General features: G+C 41.8%; 3 protein-coding genes across 7 annotated transcripts in view; 2 read left to right on the plus strand and 1 right to left on the minus strand.

The window, feature by feature from the left end:
- Positions 1-19,555, plus strand: part of DRC3 (dynein regulatory complex subunit 3) — a 107,301-nt gene extending 87,746 nt beyond the window's left edge. For both annotated transcript variants that reach the window (XM_072650170.1, XM_072650169.1), the window contains one exon: positions 11,554-19,555. The gene's annotated coding sequence lies outside the window, so the exon portion shown is untranslated. The remainder of the gene's footprint in view (positions 1-11,553) is intronic.
- ATPAF2 (ATP synthase mitochondrial F1 complex assembly factor 2) lies at positions 1,480-23,337 on the minus strand. 4 transcript variants are annotated; one of them, XM_072650180.1, is made up of 8 exons: positions 23,247-23,337; positions 11,037-11,081; positions 10,687-10,832; positions 9,536-9,633; positions 8,476-8,556; positions 7,599-7,711; positions 6,318-6,433; positions 1,480-1,873 (listed from the first exon to the last, which is right to left on the minus strand). In XM_072650180.1, exons 1-8 carry the CDS (start codon positions 23,290-23,292, stop codon positions 1,736-1,738), a joined length of 783 nt encoding a protein of 260 aa, XP_072506281.1. In that variant the 5' UTR covers positions 23,293-23,337; the 3' UTR covers positions 1,480-1,735. The 4 variants fall into 4 exon arrangements, with proteins under 4 accessions (XP_072506281.1, XP_072506278.1, XP_072506280.1 ...); XM_072650177.1 differs by lacking the exon at positions 23,247-23,337 and adding an exon at positions 21,614-22,034; XM_072650179.1 differs by lacking the exon at positions 23,247-23,337 and adding an exon at positions 21,446-21,560.
- Positions 22,273-23,534, plus strand: part of GID4 (GID complex subunit 4 homolog) — a 39,952-nt gene continuing 38,690 nt past the window's right edge. The window contains exon 1 of the mRNA XM_072650181.1: positions 22,273-22,711. Within this exon, the coding sequence (XP_072506282.1) occupies positions 22,523-22,711 (189 nt within the window). The 5' untranslated portion in view covers positions 22,273-22,522. The remainder of the gene's footprint in view (positions 22,712-23,534) is intronic.

The raw sequence follows: 23,534 nt of genomic DNA on the forward strand, positions 1-23,534 counted from the left end.
AAACTTGATGTTGGAGGGGATTTTCTTCTCCTTCTAGATGAAAAGGAGACTGAAGAGCCATAAGAATAGCAACTAGCCATTTCTTAGTACAGACAATTCTTTCTTCATGGACTGTTCTGCAGACCTCTCTGGAAAGCAATTTTTATGTAATGTGAATTTGCCCATGGACATAAGGAAAGAAATGATAAAGGGAGTCAGGAAGTGGACCCCACACCCATGGTGGGAGGGGGCTGGCACACAGCTCAAGGAAAAGTGGGGGCCAGGAAAGAGAAATGAGACCAAGAAGAGCATGTAGGGTAACACTCAGGCCACGTAAGGGCCTGGCCAGAACCCAGAGGACAGTTATGCAGGGGGCTGACACATGGAGGCCAGACACAGGAGAAGATGGGTGACACACAGGGGTGGGGCCAGATATGTGGTCCCTAAGTGTGGACATAAGGAAGACAGACATACAGGGGCCAGACATATGGATGCGTGCGCGGAGCAAGGCAGAAGTCTGCTCTATTGGAACTAGAGGTCTCAAGTGAAGCCCTGCCTGCTTCCACTCTTCTGTTTTGACTTGAAGGGTTTTTGGGGTATTTTTTGAGTGAAAGGGTGGGAGACTTCAGAGTGTTGAGCCTAGGGGCAATGAGTGGAGAGAGAGCATAGTACTGTAAAGTTAACAGATTTTTTTTGGAATGCAGAAGACTTCCAGAAGTCTTTAAGTAAAGTTGAATTTGTGTAATGTGAATTTACCTAAAGAACGAATAGACAGTACTGAGCTACATATTTACAGCTTGTCAGAAAATAACTTAAAAAACCCCAGCATGATGGAAATGTGATTTCTGCTGACTGCTATAGGATACAGGAAAGAAAGCTCTCAAAACTCTAAGATGACAGCTTTCTTTTATTTATTTTTGAATGCAAGTTATCCTAAGTTCCTATAATTTATTTTAAAGTAAGCTAATAAGGATAGGCTGCTTGAAAAGTCTCCCCTGCATGAATATTTGGAGAACCATTTGCTCCTTGTGCTGTATTATCTAATGATGCTAAGAAATGGCAGATTGCCACACTGAACACAATGTAAGGAGGAGACCTTAAATACAAAAAACTAGGGAGAAATCCTGAATTTTCCTTAGATGTATCTTTCAAATCTGTTTACTTTCTAGAATTTTAATTATATTAAATATTTAATGATCTATTTTAAAGAACAGACTATTTTCTATGACTTTAAGAAATGGGAAAAAAAAAAGAACAAGATCAACTTAGTTTAAAGAGATCCTTTGATAAAAGTAAAACATAGTTTAGAGAAAATAAGTTGAAAGATCAGGAATACAAATTAGTTTCCTGGCTGGTGAGAGATACTGAGTCTCATTTCAGATCTAGACCAGCAGAAGCAAAATACACTCACAAAAGGAAAGATGCTTAACCTTAGGGAAACCAAGTCACAATGAATACAGTGAAGAATTCTGGAGCCACAAATAATTACAAGGCTTGATAGAAGTTTTGATCTGGATGCAATCTTTAATATCAAACATAAAGCCAGGAAGAGAATCCTGTGTCCTAAGCACAGCTGTAACTTCTTTTCCCCGTGCTAGAAGGTGTTCTCCTGGATACCTCTTGATTACCAAGGACAGGATGAGCTTTTAGCAGGAACCCGGGATCAGTGCAGTGGCTGGCAGTTTGTACCATCCTCGGTTCACCTAAGAAGCTCTCTCATCATTCCTGTATGATTCCAGAGTTCAGTAAAAGAACCTCATTCCTGCAGGAGTTTGTGTTTTACTGTGGAACTTTCAGAGCAAAGGTGAACAAAAAGTGTCCCAGCCGCCGTTCGAGCCCGCAGTTCCTGTAGTTCGTAGTCATGAGCCCATTCCACGTTGCCCCATTTCTGGATCTAAGAGAACAGAGTATATACAGTTTGTTAGCATCAAGTGAGCTTGGGAAAACACAAGAGTTCTTGATCTTCGGAGATTTTTCCATGAACAGCATTTGCTCCCAATTTCATTCCAAGAATCAAACCATAAATATGAATGTGCAGGGACCAATTTCTTAGGGATCTGCCTTCATCCAACAAGGCTACTATCAGGATGAAGTGACAGGACAATGTCTGTAGTACACAGTGGTGGCTAGCAACAATCACCACAACATGTGCGACCCCAGTGGGGCTTCTTCTTCTTGTTCACTTATTTAATCCCATCCAACTCTTTGTGACCTGCATGGAGTTTTGTTGGTAAAGATGCTGGAGTGGTGGGGCAGCTAGGTGGTACAGTGACGCTGGTCTGTGTGACCTTGGGCAAGTCACTTAGCCCCAATTGCCTTGCCTTGCCTTCCCCTCCTCCAAAAAAAAAAACATACTGGAGTGGTTTGCCATTTCCTTCTCCAGTAGATTAAGGCCAACAGAGGCTAAATACTTGCCCAGGGTCACACAGCTAATGAATGTCTGAGGCTGGATTTGAACTCAGGTCTTCCTGGATTGTAGGCGTAGTGCTCTATCTGCTGAGCTAGTTAGGTACCTCAGCAGGGTTATCTGTAACACAAATCAGCCAGAGCCATGCAGTGGCAAAAGAAAGCAGCACCATTCTGTGCCCCGGGCTCTTTTCTTCCTCCTAAGTGCTCCTTCTCATGTCATTGCTGTAGAACACAAGTCAGCGCAGCCTGTGAAATGCCGCTTTGTCTATTCAGAAAAGTCTGTATCCTTCAGTGTTTCTGCCCAGAGCGGCTTGACTGTTCAGCAATGGCAGTGTCTAAGGACAACAGCCCTGAAATGACAAAATCTCACTCATCAGAAGAACTAAAAGAATTACAGGACGATAGATTTCAAGCTGGAGGAGACCATCTAGTTCAATCTCCTCCTTTGACAGAGAGAAGAGCTTGGGTGACTAGCCCAAAGGGCATACAGGCACTAGTGGCATTGAAAATGATCTAACTAAATTAGAAAAAACAAACTGGTCCATCAGAAATGAGAAAAACAGCTCCAAAGGGATACCTTCTGTGCCAACCCCTGAACTGCATACATTAGAGATGAGGAGCATAGGGACAGTTCATCCAGTGAACAAAAGCTGGGAGACATCATGAGGAATGTGGGGAAGAAGTCATTGTCCAAGGTGGATGGAGCACAGCATGGAGTGTGAAAGACAGTTGGGAACCAGGCTAAGGATTCTCAGCAGAGGATTGACGTCAAAATTGTACATCAATAAAATTAATTTGGCAGCTGTGTGAAGCGTGAATTGGAGAAAGTAAAAACTTCTGGTAGGCAAATTAGTTTGGAAACTGTTGTAATAGTCTAGAGGAAAGGGGAGAGTGATGAGAGACTGGACTTGTGTTGGGACAGTAGGAGATGAGAGGTAGGTACAGGCCCAAGAGATAGATGGAGGTAAAATAGACAGAATCTGGTGATAGGCTAAATATGGGGGGTTGATGAAGAAGTAAGTCAAAGAAAATTTGGAAATTTCAGCTCTGGGTGACTGGGAAGTTGGTGATACCATCACCAGCAACTAGGAAATGAGCAGGTTTGGGGACAGATGATGAGCTCATGCTGAGTTGGAGTTGTTAGCAGGTCATCCATGTGGAGATGTCTTGCAGGCAGCTGGAAATGCAGGACTAGAACTGAGAGGAAAGAGCAGGGCATCAAAGTCCTTGCAAGCAATTCTCATTCACTCTCTTTTTTGATCACTCCCAGTGAGTCCTTCAACCACTGCAGATGAGCAGCTATTCTGTAACTATGCAGGGATGGTGTCAAGCTCAAGTAGAAAAAGGATTCCTGTGGGACACATATTGACTTAGAAAACCACACGTTAACATTATCTATGTTGTAGACTCTATTTTCATTTATTTTGTTAAAGATTTCCTAATTACATCTTAACCTCATCTCTGTGAATTTGACACCTCTGGCCTGGAGCACTGAAAGGTTAAGGGCCTTGCCTAGGGTCAAAAAACCAGTATGCTGTAAGAGGGACTTATATCCAAATTTTCAGGACTCTGATCCTGGCTCTCTCTCAAATATATACTATTCTATCTTTTATTAATCCTAAATAGATTAAGTGTCACTACAGAGAAACTGAATTTGCACACCTCTCCTTGGTAAACTATCTTCTAAAATTCAGCATGGCATAAATTAGTTGCCATACAAGTTTTGAATCAGTGAGGTTAGTTAAATAAGTTGTGTTCCAATACCATTTACATTTCGTACATTTAAGTTTACAGAGTACTTTACAATCAGTGTTTGCTATTCCTCTTAACACTTTCGTGAGGTTGACATAAGAAGTCAATTTCTGTTAAATATTGACAGATAATGAAAAATTTCCAATGCCCAGCTCAAATTCACTTATTCAACACGGTGGAATAAGAGGACTGGGCTTATCAGTGATTTTGTGGACAGAGGGAACGCTGAGATGAACAAGCCCCTGCTACCAGTGCAGGTCAGCACCTTCTCTGCAATTTACAATCTTAAGAGAGTTGCCTTCAGTGGAGGTGTTCAAATGGCTGCCTTCAAAGTTCCAAAGTGTCCCATGTCCAGAGCCAGATTAAAATGTAATTGGATGTAACAATAAAAAAAAAAAACACAATACGAAATTTTGTTGCACAGTCATTTTAGTCATGTCCAACTCTTTGTGACCTCATTTGGGGTTTCCTTGGCAAATATTCTGGAGTGGTTTGCCATTTCCTTCTCTAGCTCAAAGGCGAAGAGGAAGTACATCCTAGGGACGAGAGCCTGGCTATGCAAAGGCCTGGAGAGAGAGGGAGGGAATGTCATGACTGAGGAACTGTGAGAAAGCCAGTTTGGCTGGACCATAGAGGGAGTGAAGGGAAGCCATGTAGAACCAGCTTGGAATGGGAGCTTGAAACAAGGTTAGGAAGGACGTGAAATGCCCAAAGAGAGTTTGTAGTTGACCCTAGAGGTAAGAAGGTTTGGACTCAGGCTTTAGTGACATCATTCTGGAAGATGTGTGGAGGGAATGGCCTGTGGCAGGGAGACCCATGTGCAGACTAGCAAGAGATGGTGGGCCTGAGCAAGGCTAGTGGCTGTGAGCAGAGAAAGGGATGGATACTAAAGCTATTGTTGAGGGAGAACTTGCAAGACCTGGCATGGTTCAGAAGTTGTATGAGTTGGTCAAATTCATTTATGGGGAGTTAATAAAAATAGCTAACATTTTTATAGCACCTACTGTGTCCTAAGCATTTTACAATGATAACTTGATCCTCACAACAACCCTGGGAGGGAGGTACTATTATGATCTCCATTTTATACATGAGGAAAGTAAGGCAGGCAGAAGTCACACCACAAATAAAGGTCTGACGCAGGATCTGAATTGACTCTAGTTCTGCCCAACTCCTGGCCTGGTCCTTGATCCCCTGCACCAACAAACTGCTTGTTAAAATGGCTGAAATGATGGGTTGTGTTTACATCCAACCTGCCCCTTCATCATCTCAAAAGTGACAAAATACATTCCAAGTAAAGTAAAATAATAATAACTCCCACAGAAAAACCAATAGTGACAGAACCAGTGAGCAAACCAAAAAAGATCTCCAAAAGTACTTTCCAGAAGGGGATAATGCTGCAAACACAAGTGGATCATCAGAGGTAATATTAAACAATTATGAGAAGCTCTACGACTGACTGAGTAGCCTAAGAAAAGAATTAAAGAAAGAGATAAGGAATGAATTTAGAGCTTTTAAAATTACTGAAATAAGACTTGATGATTTAGAAGAGAAGGTAGAGACTATTAATAAAGTGGTAGACATTCTAAAAGGGCATGGAGGAGACTGAATGCAAAAATATAGTAATATAACAATAAATATTCAGGAAAAGTCAAAAGGCAGAAAAATTGAAAAAAAAAACCCACCAAAACAAAACCCTTTAAATACATAACAGGCCAAAGTAAATGACTGTAAAGATAGAACTCAGAAAGAATATCTGAGAATGACTATCTCCAGTGAAAATCCAATGAAGAAAATTTTGTAAACCAGAGGAAAGCATGAAAGGAAATTTCTCAGAAGTATTAGAAACAGCAAAGAGATCAGTAGAATCCACAGAATATCAGAGAGACATGCTAAGTTTAATTAGGCAAGTTCACCCATGAAAGTGGTATGAGAGCTGGGGAATGGTTCGACAGAGACATCAGGAAGGGGATTTTTCTTCTTCCTTTAAGGGTTGGTGTAGTTCAGGTCTAATCCCAGAGGTTCAGTAAGCCTGAATCCACATCATTCTTGCTTGAATAGAGAACAATGAAAATAGGACAGGTTTCAAGGCTGCTCAATCAGACGTAGGCTCTGAATGCCAACATACATGTTACACCATGGGGTCCGAGGCCCTGCAGTGGCCTCTCACATGTGCATACCTGGTACTCTTCTTCCAGACGAGATAGCAGGACTGCCTTTTCTACTGTAAGGTGCCTGTCAATCAACCCCAAGGACAAAACCATGGACTTCAACTGGGTGACCACAAATTCTATACCTGGTGAATAAAATGGAAAAATATGTCCCAAGGCCAAAGTCATCATAGTGATAACATTCCTATTGTTGCCTTCTGCATTAGTACCCATAATCTCAGTTCAGGATACCATAAATAAGTCTGGAAAGGACAAACAAAGATTCTGTCCATTAAACAAAATGGAGCAGAATGCTGCGAAAAAAGATAACTAATATGATTTCAGAATGGGGGAGAGAGACTGATGTTATATCCATAACTACTATCGTCATCAAAAGCATTTACTGAGTTCTGTTTTAAAGCTGTGTAGGTTCCCAGGGATACAGACCTTCTAGAAGGAAGCAAGGCTTGGCAGGGGTGAAACTGCTTATGGTATGGGTCTATGACCAGCAGGCCAGAGGCACAGCAATATTATTAGATCATCCGCTAGACAAGGAAGTGATCCTAACCTTCTGCTTCTAGTCCCACCAGAAGACAAGTCGTCCAACTCTTCCTTTCATTCCCATATACCATCAATTCTAAATGAGCCACATGTACATTAAACATAAAGGACATAAAAAACCAGTTCTGTGAGCCCACACCATTGACAAACTGGTCAGTGCTGACCTGTTTACTTTCACATGTACTATTCTACAATGATCTGAGGTTACTGTTTAAAACAGCTTAGCCCAGAGCTCTTCTCCAGTGGAACAGTGCTCAATTCCATTCTGCAAGGAAGGAATGTCTCTAAAGCATTTCTACTGAACGTTACATAAAAGGAGTAGTTAAACCCAGGATTAGATGTCTGGGGACCAGAGTTTTCATTACAACAACCTCACTGATGTGTTTTTACTTTGGGCAAGTGACTTGACCTTCTGGGCTTTCCATTTCCTCCTCACAGGGCCTCTACAATATAGTGGCAAGAGCCCCTTGAATGAGAGGACCTGGGCTGGAATACTAGCTTTGTGTTCACCAGTGTGACTGGTCACATCAGCTCTCTGGACCCCAGCTTTTTTATCTGTAAAATGAGGAGTTTGGACTAGATAACCTCAAATATTCCTTCCTGCTCTAAATCCCGTGATCCTATGAATGGTACTACTGTTGTAGCAGGCACTGTAAAATGTTATGCTGAAAGGAGGGGCACATGATAAAACCTTAAAACCTTATATCAACATCTTCCCTTCTTAACATCAGAAAAAAATGCCTTTATTACCTTGCAAGGCCCACATGTTATAAGATGCCAAAAGACTCATGAAAGTCTCTTTCGTCTTGGCCGGGATATCAGGTCCCATGATGTTTGTAGAAGATCCAATCTTAACATTATATCTGCAATGGCACATATTAAACTTTAGCATGTATGCTTTGGTTAAAGCTTAATATAATGCTCAGCCAAATTGTCTTAGGCTACGCATGAGTCTTTCAAAAATATACTCATTTACTACTTCCTTCAGCCATGTTGGTCAACTTAAAAGAAAGAGATTCTGGGGAGCAATTACACATAGCCAGTGGTTTGTAGAGGACCAGTAGTAGCCTCTTTAATTAATTTTCCTTTTCCTAAAAGCAAATTCCCTGAAGAATATTGCCAAGGATTTCCCCTGGATGAAAAGCACAGTCTGGACCAAGGATGGGGAACCTGTGGCCTTGAGGGATTCAGTCAAAGGGTTGCACTTGAGGACCTAGAGGGCCACAGGTTCCCCCACCTTGGCTCTGGACAATGAAGTAGTATAATTATTTGCAACCATCTAAAAACCACAATTAATTTACAATAATTGTTACACACAAGGTAGAGCTTATTAAAACCTTCTTCAATAACCCTTTTCTACCAGTGTCACCATAGCTCACATTGTAAACACTGACTAGTTCCCATTTAAGTTCTGAAGACAGCAACAACATCTTGGGTGCCTACCTTCCAGGACAAACCCAGGAACTATATGAACACAATTACAAAACAATTTCATACAAATAACGTTAGATCTAAACAATTAGAAAAATATCAGTTGCTCATGGGTAGGCTGAGCCAATATAATAAAAATGGTGAGACAGCAACACAAGGAGATGCACAGGGCAGGTGAATAAACATGTGAACTTACCTGTTTTCTGCCCATTCTATAATCGGATCCCACTCATTCTTTTGAAGTTCCACTAATGTTTCTGGTTCTTCCACCCTGTAACTAATTCATTGTAAAAAAATCTTTGTTAACAAAAAATTTAATTTTTTAAATTCATGATTAGCAATCTGATAAAATAAAAATACAAATGACAACCTGAAAAAAGCTTTTTCCCCCAAAGTATTTCAACCATCTCTTAGGATGTAGCTCTCTCTATGAATCAGTTCTTAATATTTCTCACCTCAAATGCTACTAATGGGGGCAGTTAAATATGAAGGATTCAGAGCATTTACTAGGTATCTGGACAGTAAAAACCTTTCATTCTACCATAAGTCAGCCTAATTCTAATAACTAAAGTTTTTTTACCAATTAATTCCTTGGTCAGCTCAATCTACCCAAATTTATTCTTAGTGATTATGATAGTTTTCATTTGGCAAGTATAATGTTTAAAGGCTGATCTGTTAGATTAAAAGGAATAATACTAACTTGCATATATATAAAACTTGCTGTCATTTACAAAGCCTTTTTCTCACAATAACGTGTGGAATGGATAGCACAAGTATTACAATACCCAATGATAAACCCAGAGCTTAGAGAGGTTAAAAGGCTGCCCCAATACCAGAATTGCTAAGTGGTAAAACTGAGACTCAGACTCAAACCTCTGACTGCCAAGTTAGTGAGCTGTCTGAAGTCTTACATGTGCTACGGGAGGGAATACAAGGAAAACACAGAAACAGCCTTTGCCTTGAGGAGCTTATTTTGTTCCACTGGGGGGATATAAGGCAGACTCTTTAGTAAAGAACAAAGCAAACTGAGGGAGGGACTGCTAAAAATACAAACTCCTCCATTTGGCATTTGTTGTTCTACGAATTTCACAGATCCTTGTCTTCCTTAGTTGCCAATGCTTAGTTGACTCCAACTAAAAGAAAAGGCTCCACAACAAAATAAGAAAATAACTCCTGATAACTTCTTAGGCAAGAGTTGTAGGACAACCTAAAGCTCACCGTCATTACAATGTGAATTTAGTCCAAGTGTCTGTTACCAGATTGTGTCTGTGTCCAGAAACTTCATAGAAGCTTGGATAAGCTGATCTTTGTTTCGTTGAGTTGGGTTGTCTAAAGATGTGTTACACAGTGTGGTCTGAATCAAAAGGCAGAGAGAGCAGCTATTATAGTTCATTGGCCCCAGAGTAAAAGCACTTCTCCTTTCACAAAGTCATTACTGTCCAAGAAGAGAAGCTAATGTAAGAGCCTGATGTCACTCCATACTGGCAAGAGACTGATGTTCCAAAGTGAGTCCCCCTGATGTAACTGACTATTAATACCATGACAGCAGTATAATAAGCCAGGGTAACAAACAGACTAGGATTATGATTTTTTAAAAATACCTGATTAGTTTTTTTTTTTAAAAAACATCTCCAAAATATTTGTATTTTCTCCCAATCACATTCATCCCTAAAGTGCAATGAGGGATTTGGCTCCTATTACAGTTACACATCCATATGGTCAAGAGAAGCAGAAAAAAGAGAACCATGGGGAGCAGAAAGTATGGTGTACCTAAAAACTTCCCAAAATATATTTATGAGTAAAGCAAACAATCATGATAATTAAAGTTGATCTTTGAAATTCCCGTTTTAAAGTTTAGGATCATGTGATAAAACAGGAGGTGGCAATGGTACTTAACCCACATCATCAAACTCAAAGGCTAACTTTTTACCTCAGTTATCAACATCTGTTTTCCTTATTTATGAAGAACGTTTAACTCACTAAGCTCTGGCAAAGAGCGCTAAGATATTTATATAGTGTTCTAGGCTACTAGGAAATAAAGGCACTAACAACACCCCCCCTCCCACTTTAAGCTTCTCGAGGGCAACTAAATTAACGTTCAATACTTCTCTTTATCACCGCAATGCTGGACTTAAGAAGCACTTAGTGCTATCCAAGCTAATGGAAAGCAGTAGCATTGATAATCCAGATGTGTTTTTCTTCATATTTTTCTGATTCCATTTTGCTTAGAATATTCAAAGTAGGTTGTATTCTCAGCTGGACTAGTGTGGAAGGTGGCCAGGGGAAACTGACCGAGGGTTTATAAATTGGCCAAGGATGACCGATAAATTGAATAATCTATCAGAATATAAATAAGTGTGACTGCTGCCACCTTTACTTTCTCTCGACCTCACTTCGAACTTCTCACCAAATGCATCGTGTAGAACTTGATAGTGTCCTGTTGAGAATCCCACTCAGTAGCCACAGCAACGGCCAGTGCTTCACTGGGAACAGTAAAGAGCTTGGCATTGGGAGTTTTCAGTTTTCTGTGGTCCAAGTTTATCTCATATCCACCTTGAAAGATCAAAGTTTAAAACTCTCAGGAATTATAACTAAAAGCAAATGACTATTCATATGCACCTGAACTGACACAAGGCTCAAAGACAACAGTGGATTCTGCTTATTGATGAGAAGGATAATCTGTCAACTTGGCTAGTAACAAACAAAAACATTTCAAATCACACATTAAAAAGGTGGAAAGAGCTTTCAGATACTCACCTTCACCTTGTGTAATGCTGACATTCTGATAAAACTTCTTCCTTTCTATTAAAAAAGAATTTTCAAAGAGATAGTTCAAAATATCATCAAGATAGCTTATGGAGCCACAGAGCCTGCTATAAATAATGCTGATGTAGTAATGGGCTTTATTTTTAAAAATTTACATTCAATTAGTCTACTTTAGCAAAGGTTTATTATACATTTAGTGGTTTTATAAAGTGCCAATCAGGCTCATGGTCTGGCCCTGGCTCTGATTGTACATTATCATGTGTCACTTTTAGATTAGGTTGGGTTTAATGACTTATCTAAAAGAAAGCACAAATTCCATTCTTTTACCACCACCATTCCACCTTTTATCCAGATATAAAGAGAGCATCTGAATGTGACAAGTATATTCTTTATTCTCTTACATAAATGCACAAGCTAGACAGTAAGTAGAGATCCCAAGAGCATTTTCTGTTTCTCACTATCCAATTAATTAACCTAATTAACTTTAGCTTTCTTGTGTACTTAACAGGAATTACAAAATTCTCCTTCAAGAGGAAAAAGTCTGTCCTGTGCTTCCTTTTAAAAATAATCTGAATAAAAATCCTAGCATGGAAATACTCATGCCAGTCACCCTGGAAGCAGATGAGAAAGGCGGCTCGTAATAATTTACAGACTTTCTTAACTAATAAGGAAAAACAAGTAGATAGAATCTTGAGATCTACCAGCCAACCGTCACACTTCTAGAATATGTAATGCAGAGAAAAAGAAGTTATTTGTGTAGATTTAAGAGCATTTGAGGTCTTTGGTATTTGCCTGTTGAAATAATAATATAGTATGTGAAAATAAAGGAGAATAAGCAAATAGTTTGTATTTAAGCTTCTTTCACTGTTAAAAATTAATCAAGACAGACTATGAAAAAAATTCAAAGAAGAAAGGAGGGAAGAGAATTTATGGTATTCATGGCCTTATTACAGGCCAAGGGAAGTACAGAGAGAAGAGAACTGAATTTGGCATTTGGAAATGTGGACATGGGGCCCAGCTTTGCCACATACGGGCTGTGTGACACTGGACAGTCTTCACCAGTATAAAGGGACAACAATACCTGTGTTATCCACTTCAGAGACACCAGTGCTTTGGAATATTAGGTAAATGTGTAGCGTTGATAATTTTGCCACTGTTTTCATAGAACATTTAATAGGTTGTTCTTATAATGTGCTTTAAAGTTACAAAGCACTCTTCTTCCAACACCTCTGAGGTAGAAAGTACAAGGATTGTGATCCCTGGTTTAAAAGATGAGGAAAAAGAGGCAGCTTGGTGGCTCAGTGGATAGAGCACTGGACCTGGAGTCCAGAAGACCTAAGTTCAAATTTGGCCTCAGACACTCACTGCCATATGACCCAGAGTAAGTCACTTAATCCAGACTGCCTCCCCCCATACATATATAAAAATAAAGAGGAGGGAAATGAGGCCCAGAGAGTGAAATCAGTTGCCCAGGATCACACAGCTGGTAGCTGTCAGAGCTTTGATTTGAACTTATTTCTTCCTTAGACACAAAGTTTTCTTAAGAACTCAAATATAATTTATTCTTTAAAAAAACTGATTTTTTTTCATTGCTGTGACTTCCCAGTGATTCTTGCTTACTCATTTTGTAACACTGGCCATGTCTGATGATGTATGACTCAGTCCTATAGCCCAGTGATGTCAAACTCAAGGATCCCTGCAGGCTGCAGAGAACCACATTATATTCTACTCTATTTTTACTTCATCTGGTTCCCCTGCTCTGGTAGCCTTGTTGGACCCCTCTGCTAGAACCTATCACCTCTCTTAAGTACTAACAGGAGGAAGTTAATGAAGTCTTCGACTTAAAAAGTGGTCACTGCATTGATCAGAGAGAACTCAAAATTTCAATATTCAACAAGCATTTCTTAAGTGTTGGCTGTTGTGCACAGTGCTACTATATAAGCAACAGGGTTATCAATGACAAATCTTGCTTTCAATAAGTGTACTAAATGAAGGCTAAAGCTATATATAGAAATAATTACAATACAAAGGAAAATGAGGTAAGTGCAAGAGAGGCAGGTAAAGTGCTATGAGAAATTTAAGGAAAAGAGATTTCTTTTACTAGGTGGGGTTCAGGGTTGTACTGGTGTAAGGGATATGTGATTTTTCTTTTTTGTCAGTAACTATGAACACCTATGAGAAGGTGCATGGTATAATGGATAGCCTTGAAGTCATTCACAGAGTCAAAGTCCTGCCTCTGACACAGTTGTGGCTATGGGCAATAGTGGAGGGAGTTTCCACACTGGGAGTCCCACACACTAATGAAATCACAGGTTTGCACTGAAAACAATCCCCTATAGGACCAGGTGCAAAGAGGCATGCTCTTTGGAATCACCTGCCTTGGTCTTATTCCCCAGCATGTATTCTCTGATCTGCTTATACATTAGACTCAGGCACCAGAGTAAGTAGCTTAGAAGGCCCAATGAATGTGACAGAACCCTATGGATTCTCCATGTGACCAGTCACAAAAAAGGTGAACTTGAACCTGGAATAAAATCCCTGTCCCTTCATGCTCAAAGAAGACCAAAATGATGTCACTAATTACTATACCAAGGAATAAAGAACATTAAGCTTACAGATAACTAAATGGAACATGATAGCTAAACACTCTGAAAGACAAGAGACAGGAGTAAAACTGAAAGCGACCTACCTAAATTAAGATGAAACAAAAATAAAAAATGGTTCATCATGAACAAGAACAGCCCCTCAAAAGGAACACTGTGTGTCAACCCTGAACTGGAAAAAAAAACCAAACCAAACAGTGAAATCCAAGTATAACAAGATACTTGGGGGAGGGGGTGTTAGCGACCAAAAACTAAACACAGAACAAGAATGCAAAGCTTGTTAGAAAAACGAATGTGACCTTGGGGAATTAATAATGAGTACGACATTCTAATGCCCCGAACTGCCTTAGGGATACAAAGATCTCCGTCTACTCTGCTTGGTGATGGTCCCGTATGGTTTCTAATTCTCATTTCTGTATCTTTATAAGGAAGAGAAAAAAACTGCAAAGGACTGAGAGGCGTTGGTCCTAAAATGATGAGAGAGAGCTGGACTGCTCCAAACAGGAACTCTAGGCCAACTGCCTCATTTTACAGATGAGAAACCAAGGCCCAGGGGGTAACACAGGCAATAAACAGCAGAGAGAGACTCAAACTGGTCCTTAGACTTCAAAACCACAATGCCTACTGGGACAGAACCTGGATCAGCTAAAGTTCCAAGGAAAGGATGGATGGTTTTTGGTTTTGTTTTGAATTCAGGAGACCTGTACATGCTGGTAGAGTCATGGGACACAACTAATAGAGAGGGAGTGGCAGAAACTGGTCCTGTGAGAAAAGCTAAAATTGAAGTAAAAGGTAGGGCCAGTCTCTAACGAGAAATGGTCAAAAAATAAGAACAGTTTCCAATTCTTTTGAGAACCATTAGCTATCACATGAAAGCTTGTTGCAAAGCAGTAACAGAAATGCAAATCTAAAGAAATCTGAGGTTTCATCTCACCTAGTAAACTGGCAGAGATGGTTAAAGATGGAAAGTCTTTTGGAATAGTGGGAGCGGCTTCACACTAAATACAGGAATGCCAGGACACCGTGGGTGGATCTGTGAATGGCCTGACCATTTTGGAAAACATTTTGGAATGCTGCGAAGAAGTGACTGAAATGTCCATGCTACTGCTAGGTATATATCCCAACCAAGAACAAGGGAATAAATCCAGCACAGCAATTCACTGGGTAGTAGAAAACTGGAAATAAAGTGGGAGGAGAAGGATATAGGGCCTGGCTAAACAAACTGTGGTACATAAATATAATGAAATATTCTGAAATACTAAGAAATGAGAAATATAAGGAATTTTGAGAAATGTTGGAAGACTGTAAAGGAAAAGTACAAGAAATGAAATTGAACACTGCCGTTATAATGACCAATCTTGGCTCCAGAGAGAAGATGAAGCAACATGCTTTCCTCCTTTCCCTGGAGTGCAATGCGGTGTCTATGGATGGGACATGTTTCCTTTGCTGTCACACACCTCAGTATTGTTTTACTGGCTTTTTTCTTTTTTATCACGAGGGAAGGCTCAGTCTGTGGTGGAGCAGGAAGAGGTCTGTATGTGCCAAATAACTGTGTGGTCAAAGCAAAAGGCATTAGTAAAGTGTTTTTAAGGTAAAAGGAATTGTTTAGCCTGGGGAAGGAGGCTAAAGACTAAACTTCGTGAACTTCACCCTCTAAGTGAATGAAAGGTTAACAATGGGAAAAATTTAAATTGCAGTAACAGTACTTGGGAACACTAAGATTTCAACTGTAAAGGTGATTTCTTCCAGAATATATTACAAAGGGTTACAGAATCTCCCTTCTAGGAGCCATTTAAAAATAGAAGAATGGTTCAGGGATTGCTTACCTTGACACAGGGTCCAAAGAAGGTTACCTCAAATGATCTATAATATAGATCATAAATAACAGATGACTATTAAATACCTAAAATGCTGCTAGGCACATACTGTGGGGGATGTGTAGGCAGTACAGTGAATTTCCCACTTCTCTGGAAGTCAGATTTCCTGAAGTCCAAAAGCCAGAGTACAAAAACTATGTATTTTACTCAGAAGATAGGACATGCTAAACCTCCTAAATTTTTTTTTTTGGTATTTATTTATTTATCATTCCGTTTTTAATTCATGCTAAACCTATTTGTCCTTTTTTTTGGGTATTTATTTAGCATTAAGTTTTTAATTTCTAGTTCTGAAAATTATCTCCCTTTCTCCGGCCCTTCCCCCATTCATCAAGAAGACAAGCAATATAATATCTACTAAACATGTGAAGTCATGCAAAATGTATTTCCATATTACCTATGTTCCCTCAGTTCTCAAAAAGCAACAAAAAATATAATAACCAAAATATGCTTCAGTCTGCACTCAAAATTTATCAGGTTAAGCCTGTTCATTCCTAATGAACACACAATTTTAATAAGCTCGATTCACTCCTTTTAGGATACGCTAACAAGGCACACAGACACACTGCACACTGGAGTGGGGAAGGATAGAGTATTATACGGCTGTACATGGACAGCTGAAAGACTGAGAAAAGGAGCAAGGATGTGTTAATGACACACACAGTACATGTGTTAATAATATGCATAATGATGAAGTTGAGTCACCAAGAAAAGATACGATCTTTTTGGGAAGACAGGGTTACAAACAGTACATGTTAGATTTCCATTTAAAATGGTTAAAATGAAGTTTTGATAGGCTTAGTTATCTGGAAAATTCATGCATTTGGAACAGCACATTTCTTAATGATGAAAGATAAATGAGATGTGATTATATAAAGCACAACTTCTTCCCAGCAGGGAGCTTACAGTCTGGTTAGGGATATGGAACATTAGAAGATCCTTTCTGACTCTATGATTCTAAGAGCATACACACATTGGAGTCACCATGGAAACAGCATCTCAAATATAAAGGAAGCTAGTCACCAAATCGGGGCATATCGTTTCTCTTACAAAACACCTATCTACTGTAATTAGTTTACGAGGATGCACTTTCTTCCCTCTGTTAGAAAAAGTAAATTCTTACAACACTTTTTTTTCTGTCTTTTATCTCAATTTCCTTTTAGGAAGTTAATTTTTCAGACTCTATACCTGAAGAACTACAAGTCCCACAATGCTTCTGGAATACAGTTGACTACATCCCTTTATCTTTTAGAACAGCTCCATCTGGCGTGATGTGCATCCAAGTTCATTGGTCCACAGGCAGTGAATGGTTTGAGGGAAAGCCATGCTGTAATTGTGGCATAACCGTCACTGTTTAATCGAATATTCCCCAGACTAAAACACCAGACTTTGCTATTCCTAGTCCCGTTCATCTTTCCTTTACAATCTCTCTCTCACGATTTCTTCTCCATTCCCACTGCCAGTGAGGCCCTTGTCCCCGTGGGGACCACGGCAACATTCCCATTAAGATGTAACTGGGAGATAATTAACAAAATAGATAAAAATACAATAAGACATAAGTAACATTACATTTTAAAACTAAGTCCCCATTTCTATTTGAGTTGGATTCCACAGCCAAATTAAAGATCCTGAACTAGCAATTTCATCATGTTAACAACTCTCCTGCCCACATCTTCAAAAACTCTCCTTTGACCTAGTATTCAGGTCCTCAAGCTACCTTTTTAATCATCTACCTTTACTCCCCAGTAGGATCACCCTCTACCCTAGGAACACTGGTCAACGCTTCCTCCCTTAGTATGGACACCTTGGACTGTCCTGACCTTTTTCATGCTGCTACTTGACTCCTCTCATCCACATTATCTGAATCTTACTGATCCAGCAAAGCCTCTATAGAGTTTTCTCAGTGCACAGAATACTTTCCCTTCTCCAAACTCATAACACTCAGTGTCCATACCATTTATTTAGCAATGAATACCTTCTGGTATTTCCTGCCTTCTATGTTGATAGAACATTTGTTCTATTTACATGTTTATGCCTTTCTTTCTCCAAATGGGCTGCATACTCCCAAGAAAGAGGCCAGGAACTATATTTTCTCAAATCCCCAAACAAGACCTCACAAAGTAAACAGAGGCACCCAGTATATACTGGGATGTTTTTTGATTTGATAGTGAATGCAATTTAGAATCACATCTTTAGATGTAGTTTAAAATAACTGATAACTATTTAGAATAATCTCAAAGCACACTAAATTATTTCTGAGGGCACTCCTGAAATACTGTTGGACAAATGTATGCTCTATAGTGGTTGAAAAAAATCTTTACAGGTGAATGTTAGCTCTACCCTCCTAACTCATCTCCTTGCTTCTAACCTTTCATCTTTCCAAACTGCTAACAAACTAATTTCCCTAAAAACACAGATCTAAGCACTTTACTACCTTGCTCAAAAGTCTTTAGTGACTCCTAATTGCCTACAGGATAAAATGTAAATTCTTGAGTCTGTCAATTAAGCTTTTCCACAATCTGGCTCCTATCTACAACTTTTCAGCTTTATTTCAGACTGTTCTTCATGAACATTTTGGTCTAGCGTAAATGGACTACTGGTATTGTAGTTAGAAGTTAGCTCATCAAATTTATTTTACAGATAACAAAACTAGGGCCCACAGAGGGGAAGTGATGTGCTGTTAGGTGGCAGACTCAGGGCCTCAGAGTACAAATCCAGCACTCTTCCCTATACCAGACTGCTGATGCCCAGACTTGACTGAAGCCAGAAAGCCATCTCCTATGTCTGTAATGCATTTCTTCCTCCTCTTCACCTCTCATAATCACTGTCTTTTTTCAAATTTAAGTGTGGGTACCAACTCCTCTATGAAGTCACCTCTGACTCTGCTAGCCACTATTTAATTGATAAACAATTTAAGTGGCAAGATGTGTGCTAGGCATCAGTGATACAAATATAAAAATAAGACAGTCTCTGCTCTCAAATTTACCAAAAGTCTTAGTTGAGTGAATTTTAATCTTTAGTAGTTTTAAAGTATACTAAGACTTGGGAGACACCTTGTATAAAATAAATACAGTGACTGATGGTGGTGGATAGGAGGGGACTACCAACTAGGGAGTCACCAGGAAAGGCCTCTTGAAGGAGGTAACCCTTGAGCTGAGCCTTGAAGGAAGCCAGAAATTCCAAGAGGAAGAAGTAAGGGAGGAGAACATTCCAAGCATGGGGGGGAGGGGGACAGGCTGGGCAAAGATGAAATACTATGGTCAGAGAAATGCAAGCAGATCAATTTGGCCAGAGTGGAGTGAACGAGGGGGAAAACGCCAGTAAAACCCTATCAGCCAAGGATAAGTAGAAAACAGATTTTGGAGGGCTTCAATGTCAAATAAAAGAGGCTGTACTTCTATTAGAGCTCACTATCTTGTTTTACCTTGTAGTGCCAATGACCACTCGTCTATGGCAGAAACTTGCCTCAGTGTCTAGCACATAGTAGGATCTGTTTTTACCAAAAAGATCACCTTTAACCATGACCTTCCAACATTAGATTGTGTACTCTTTGGAGGAAAGACACAGGGCAAACACAAAGCATTAGACTGCCTTTGTTTTGAGTTCTTTCAGATCAACTGAATAGGACTGAATATGAAACTATTGGATGGAGGAGGTCAAGCAAGCCCACTCAGAAGAAGCTGCAGGGCATTCTGAAGGAGAGACAGGAAGCATCACAGACCAGTTGGGTCAGCCAACATCTCTCTTTGGAACTGTAGTGCTTTCAATCCAGTGTCAAATGGTTCAACACAGAAACTGATAGGATTTTGTCAGTGGAAATGGCATTGAAGATCAATCATCACCATCTGCTTTGCTGCTGTACCCTAAGGACCAGGGGACCTTTCAATCTGACTTGTAGCTGAAACCTTCCATATGGAGTTTCCCCAGGAGAATGTGAGCTCCTTGGAAGGAGGGAATGGCTTACTTTTCTATTTATATCCACAGTTTTTTTATACATGATAAGTGCTTAATAAATGCTTCATTCATTCATCGACTCATTCAGGAAGATCTGCCACATGATGAATTTTCCACAGAGTAAATTTCCTACCAAGTTCCCTTATATGATAAAAACTCTAAATGAGTCAACGTAAATTATTTTCTAGGTAGTGGAGACAGATCAGAAATCTTTCCCATAGCAACTATATTAGGGTAAAGAGTACTGGCCACTAACTGGCCAGGCCAACTCCCTTTCTCTCCCTGCCCTGCCCCCTCTGCAGTATAGAGAGGGAAAGGGGAGACATCAATCATATATTTCAAGTTAGAAAAGACAGTCTACAGATAAGGAATTGCTGCCAAGAGAATAGGTGGCAAAGTAGCTGTCAGAATTCATCTACAGGAACTCATAAAGATCTCTGCTTTCCTCTATACCAGGAAAAATCTGAAGAAAAATCAGGAGAAAATGTATGGGACAATCCACTAGGAAGGGCAGGGGGAAGTGGAGTACGACCAATCGACCAACCAGTCAGAAGATGGGTTACATCTATCCTTTGCCTAGACATCCAATCATCAGGCACCTCTCAAACACAACCCCAGCACCCCCTTCAACCATTATTGCCCAACACTACCCCACTTTGCCTTCAGCTCCTAAACCTCTCCCCTTCTACTCCATCACTAAAACCAATCAATCCCAGCAGGTATGTCAATGCATCTCCCACAATCCCCCGAACCCCAGCAAACACATACACTGCCCCCCAGATCACCTCATGATGGTTTGGTGCCTCTTGGATAGTCCTATCCTCTAAAGGAGAAATATTAAAATTCATCTGTTTGGTTAGCCACATCAATCAAATTGACTGAATATTTAATTCACACCCTTAACATTCACATCAAAGTTTTGAAAAGTGAAATGATCACTATTACTAAATCACTCTAGCTTGTTTTTATTGAGAAAGCAGCAGTATGTATGTTTAATGTGATTGGGAAGTAACCAGAAAATCTGCTGTACAATACAGGTGTTCACTGGTTATATATATACTATATATGATAATATAGATAATATATAATAGCCAGTGATAACCAAGTACCAAACTTACAGATGTTATACATTTTTCTTTTAGCAAAAAAAGTGATAGTTTCTGCTATGAAAGTGGTTGTCAGAAATAGTACTGTACTTAGCAGTTATTTAAGAAGAAATTAACTTGAATCTGTTCTTTCAATATAAAGGTGATGTTTTAATGAGTTTTAATGTTTTAAGAATGAGAATGGTTTTTGAAAGAACTAATGTAAGAGAGCACTGGAAAATGGAAGGTTGGAAATATTTCCATCATGTGATTTTGTTGCTAAAAATGCTATGTTGTCATCTATAAACTCTCATATCTTCAAAGTTAAAAAAAAAAAAACCTAAACAGCTTTGGAAACAATTTTCTAACCTGTTTAAAAATCTTCTAAATGAAAAGTTTCAGCAGGTTTTGAACCCATTTATTAAAAATATTAAAACGAGACACCTGCAGATTTTAACTTGCAGTAGAAATTTTCTAGCCAACTTTCAACCAAAAAATACCTCAGTATATCATCGATAGGGCCGAAAAGCGAGTATGAAGATTGAGTGAGTAAATGCACTGTTTCCACTTTGTTCTTTGTCAATTTTTTCCCAAGGTAAATTTACCATTAAAACCCAAATTAACTGAACCTGGGACCATGTACAGTGATACATGTAATTTATTATATATAATAGGATTATACCTCTATCTTCATATATGTACATATCGCTATACACATCTATAAAGGGTGAATCTACTAGACATATCTACACATACACCTACTTACGTGGATCTACCTCAATCTACACATGCCTAGTTATAGGCACAGACAGATGTAGGTCTGAATGGACAGACAGATACAAATATAAGCAGATCTATATCCATATATACACACACACATATACCTCCATACATTAGGGCTACACGCTTCCACATGTTTTCCCTGGAATAGGTGACCCCTGGGCTGCAGGGCCCGTCCGTCCATCCCGCCATGGCGGGTGCCCCTCTCCGGCCCCCCCCGAGCTACCTGCGGCCCAGGCCCGGCCGCAGCGGGGCCTCCCGCCTGCGCTCACCTGCGGGGGGGGCGTAAGCCCGGCGGAGGAGCCAGAGCCCCGGGGCCGGCGCGGCCTGGTCCCCCGGCTCTACGGGGGCGGCAGGGACCAAGCAAGGACGGCGTGGGAAGCTCGCGCCTCCGGCCCCGAGCCGAAAGCAGCTTCGCCACATAGCACCTTTGGGCGGGGACAGGGAGCAATCGAGGAGGGGACCCCAGGGCGTGAAGGAGAAAGACCGCAACCTCTCACGGTTGGGGCAGTTGCACCGGACCCGCCTGCAGAGTTCTCCCACCACTAGCTGAGTTCAACTTCCTTTGGCCACCGCCATATGACCCTGAGCCACTACCGGCCGGTCCCCTAACCTTCGAGCCCTCCCAGCCAATCAGCGTCACGAACTCGTTCCGTCTCTAGGCAAAGACTACATATCCCAGCGGGCCTTCGACCTCTGGACACGTGTGGCTCACGCCAACCAATAAGAAGAAGCGGCGGCTAAAATTGCTCCCGCCCCCTCACCGGGTCAGAGCCAATTGGCCTGAATTAGCTTATGTGTGTATGAGTGTAAGTATGTGTGTGGGTGGGTGGGTATGTGTCTGTGTGCGCGTGCGCACATGAGTGTGTAGGTAGGGGCGGGGTGGGGGGGGGCATCCAGGGAGGGGGAGCCCCCGTTCTCTAGTCCTCCCGCACCCGTCGGCGGCTAGAGTAGCTTGTCGGCCAATAGCGGGGTGGGCGTCCCTCTCCTCCCTCCCTCCCCTCCCTTTCTCATCCCGCGCGCCTGCGCGCGCCCGGCCCCCTCGGTCAGCCCGCCCTCCTCCGGCTCCCGCGCGGCGGCCGCGGCGGCTTCTCCCCCCTCCCCGGCTTTCCCTTCCCCCCTCCTCTCCCTTCCCCTCCCCCCTCCCCCACCCCACCGCCCTGGCTCCGGGGGACCCCGAGATGCCGGTCCGCACCGAGTGCCCCCCGCCGGCCGGAGCCTCGGCCGCGTCCGCCGCGTCCCTCATCCCGCCGCCCCCCATCAACACCCAGCAGCCCGGAGTGGCCACCAGCCTCCTCTACAGCGGCTCCAAGTTCCGCGGCCACCAGAAGAGCAAGGGGAACTCGTACGACGTGGAGGTGGTGCTGCAGGTACCGGCCCGGCGGGCGGCGGGCGGGCGGCCTCCTCGGCCCGGCCCGGCCCGGGCCTCCCCGCGGCCGGCCTCCCTTCCTGGTCCGCACCCGTGCTCAGGCCCCCATGCCCGGCCCCTGGAACTCCCCCCCATTGTTGACACCCCCAGCAATGGGTGGGGGGCTCCCCCCCAAGCAGGGTCTTAGTTCTCTGGCCCAATTCCCCCTTTTCGTAGACGTCTGTCCTTCCGCACCCCAGGCCGGCCTCCCTGAGTCACCCCCCGACCGCTGCGGGGGCCTTCCCTTCCCCATCTCCACCTCGGGGCCTCTGCTCCCCTCTTGTCCCCGGACTTCCTACTCGGTCCTTCCTCACCCCCACCAGACGTCGTGCCCCCCGATATCTTATATCTGTCCTTCCCTCCTCCCGGGGCCTCCCTGAGTCACCCACTGACCGCTCTCCTTCTGTCCACATCAGTCTGTCCTTTTCTGTCCGTAGGACCCCCCCGCCCCCCGCCCCGACACTCCTGATATTGCCCCACCCCACCCTCATCTCCACCTTTCTCTGCTGCACAGAACATCCTCTTCTCCTGCCTTACACCCATTCATTAGAAAGGCTTTGATCCCTGGAGAACCTGCTCATTTCCTCCTCATCTGGGGACCTGCTCCCTGGTTGAAATAACCCATGAAACCTGGCAACTTTCTTCCGTACCTCGCCTCTATTTCCTCTTCATAACCTGACCAACAACCACTCCCACTTCTCCTGAGGAAGAGGTCTGGTTAGTCCCCCCAGTGAGCTTCCCCTCCCTTCAGACAGCATTCCTTCTCTCTGTGAACCTCTATTAAA

This window comes from Notamacropus eugenii, chromosome 3 (assembly GCF_028372415.1).
Source record: "Notamacropus eugenii isolate mMacEug1 chromosome 3, mMacEug1.pri_v2, whole genome shotgun sequence".
NCBI lineage: Eukaryota > Metazoa > Chordata > Mammalia > Diprotodontia > Macropodidae > Notamacropus > Notamacropus eugenii.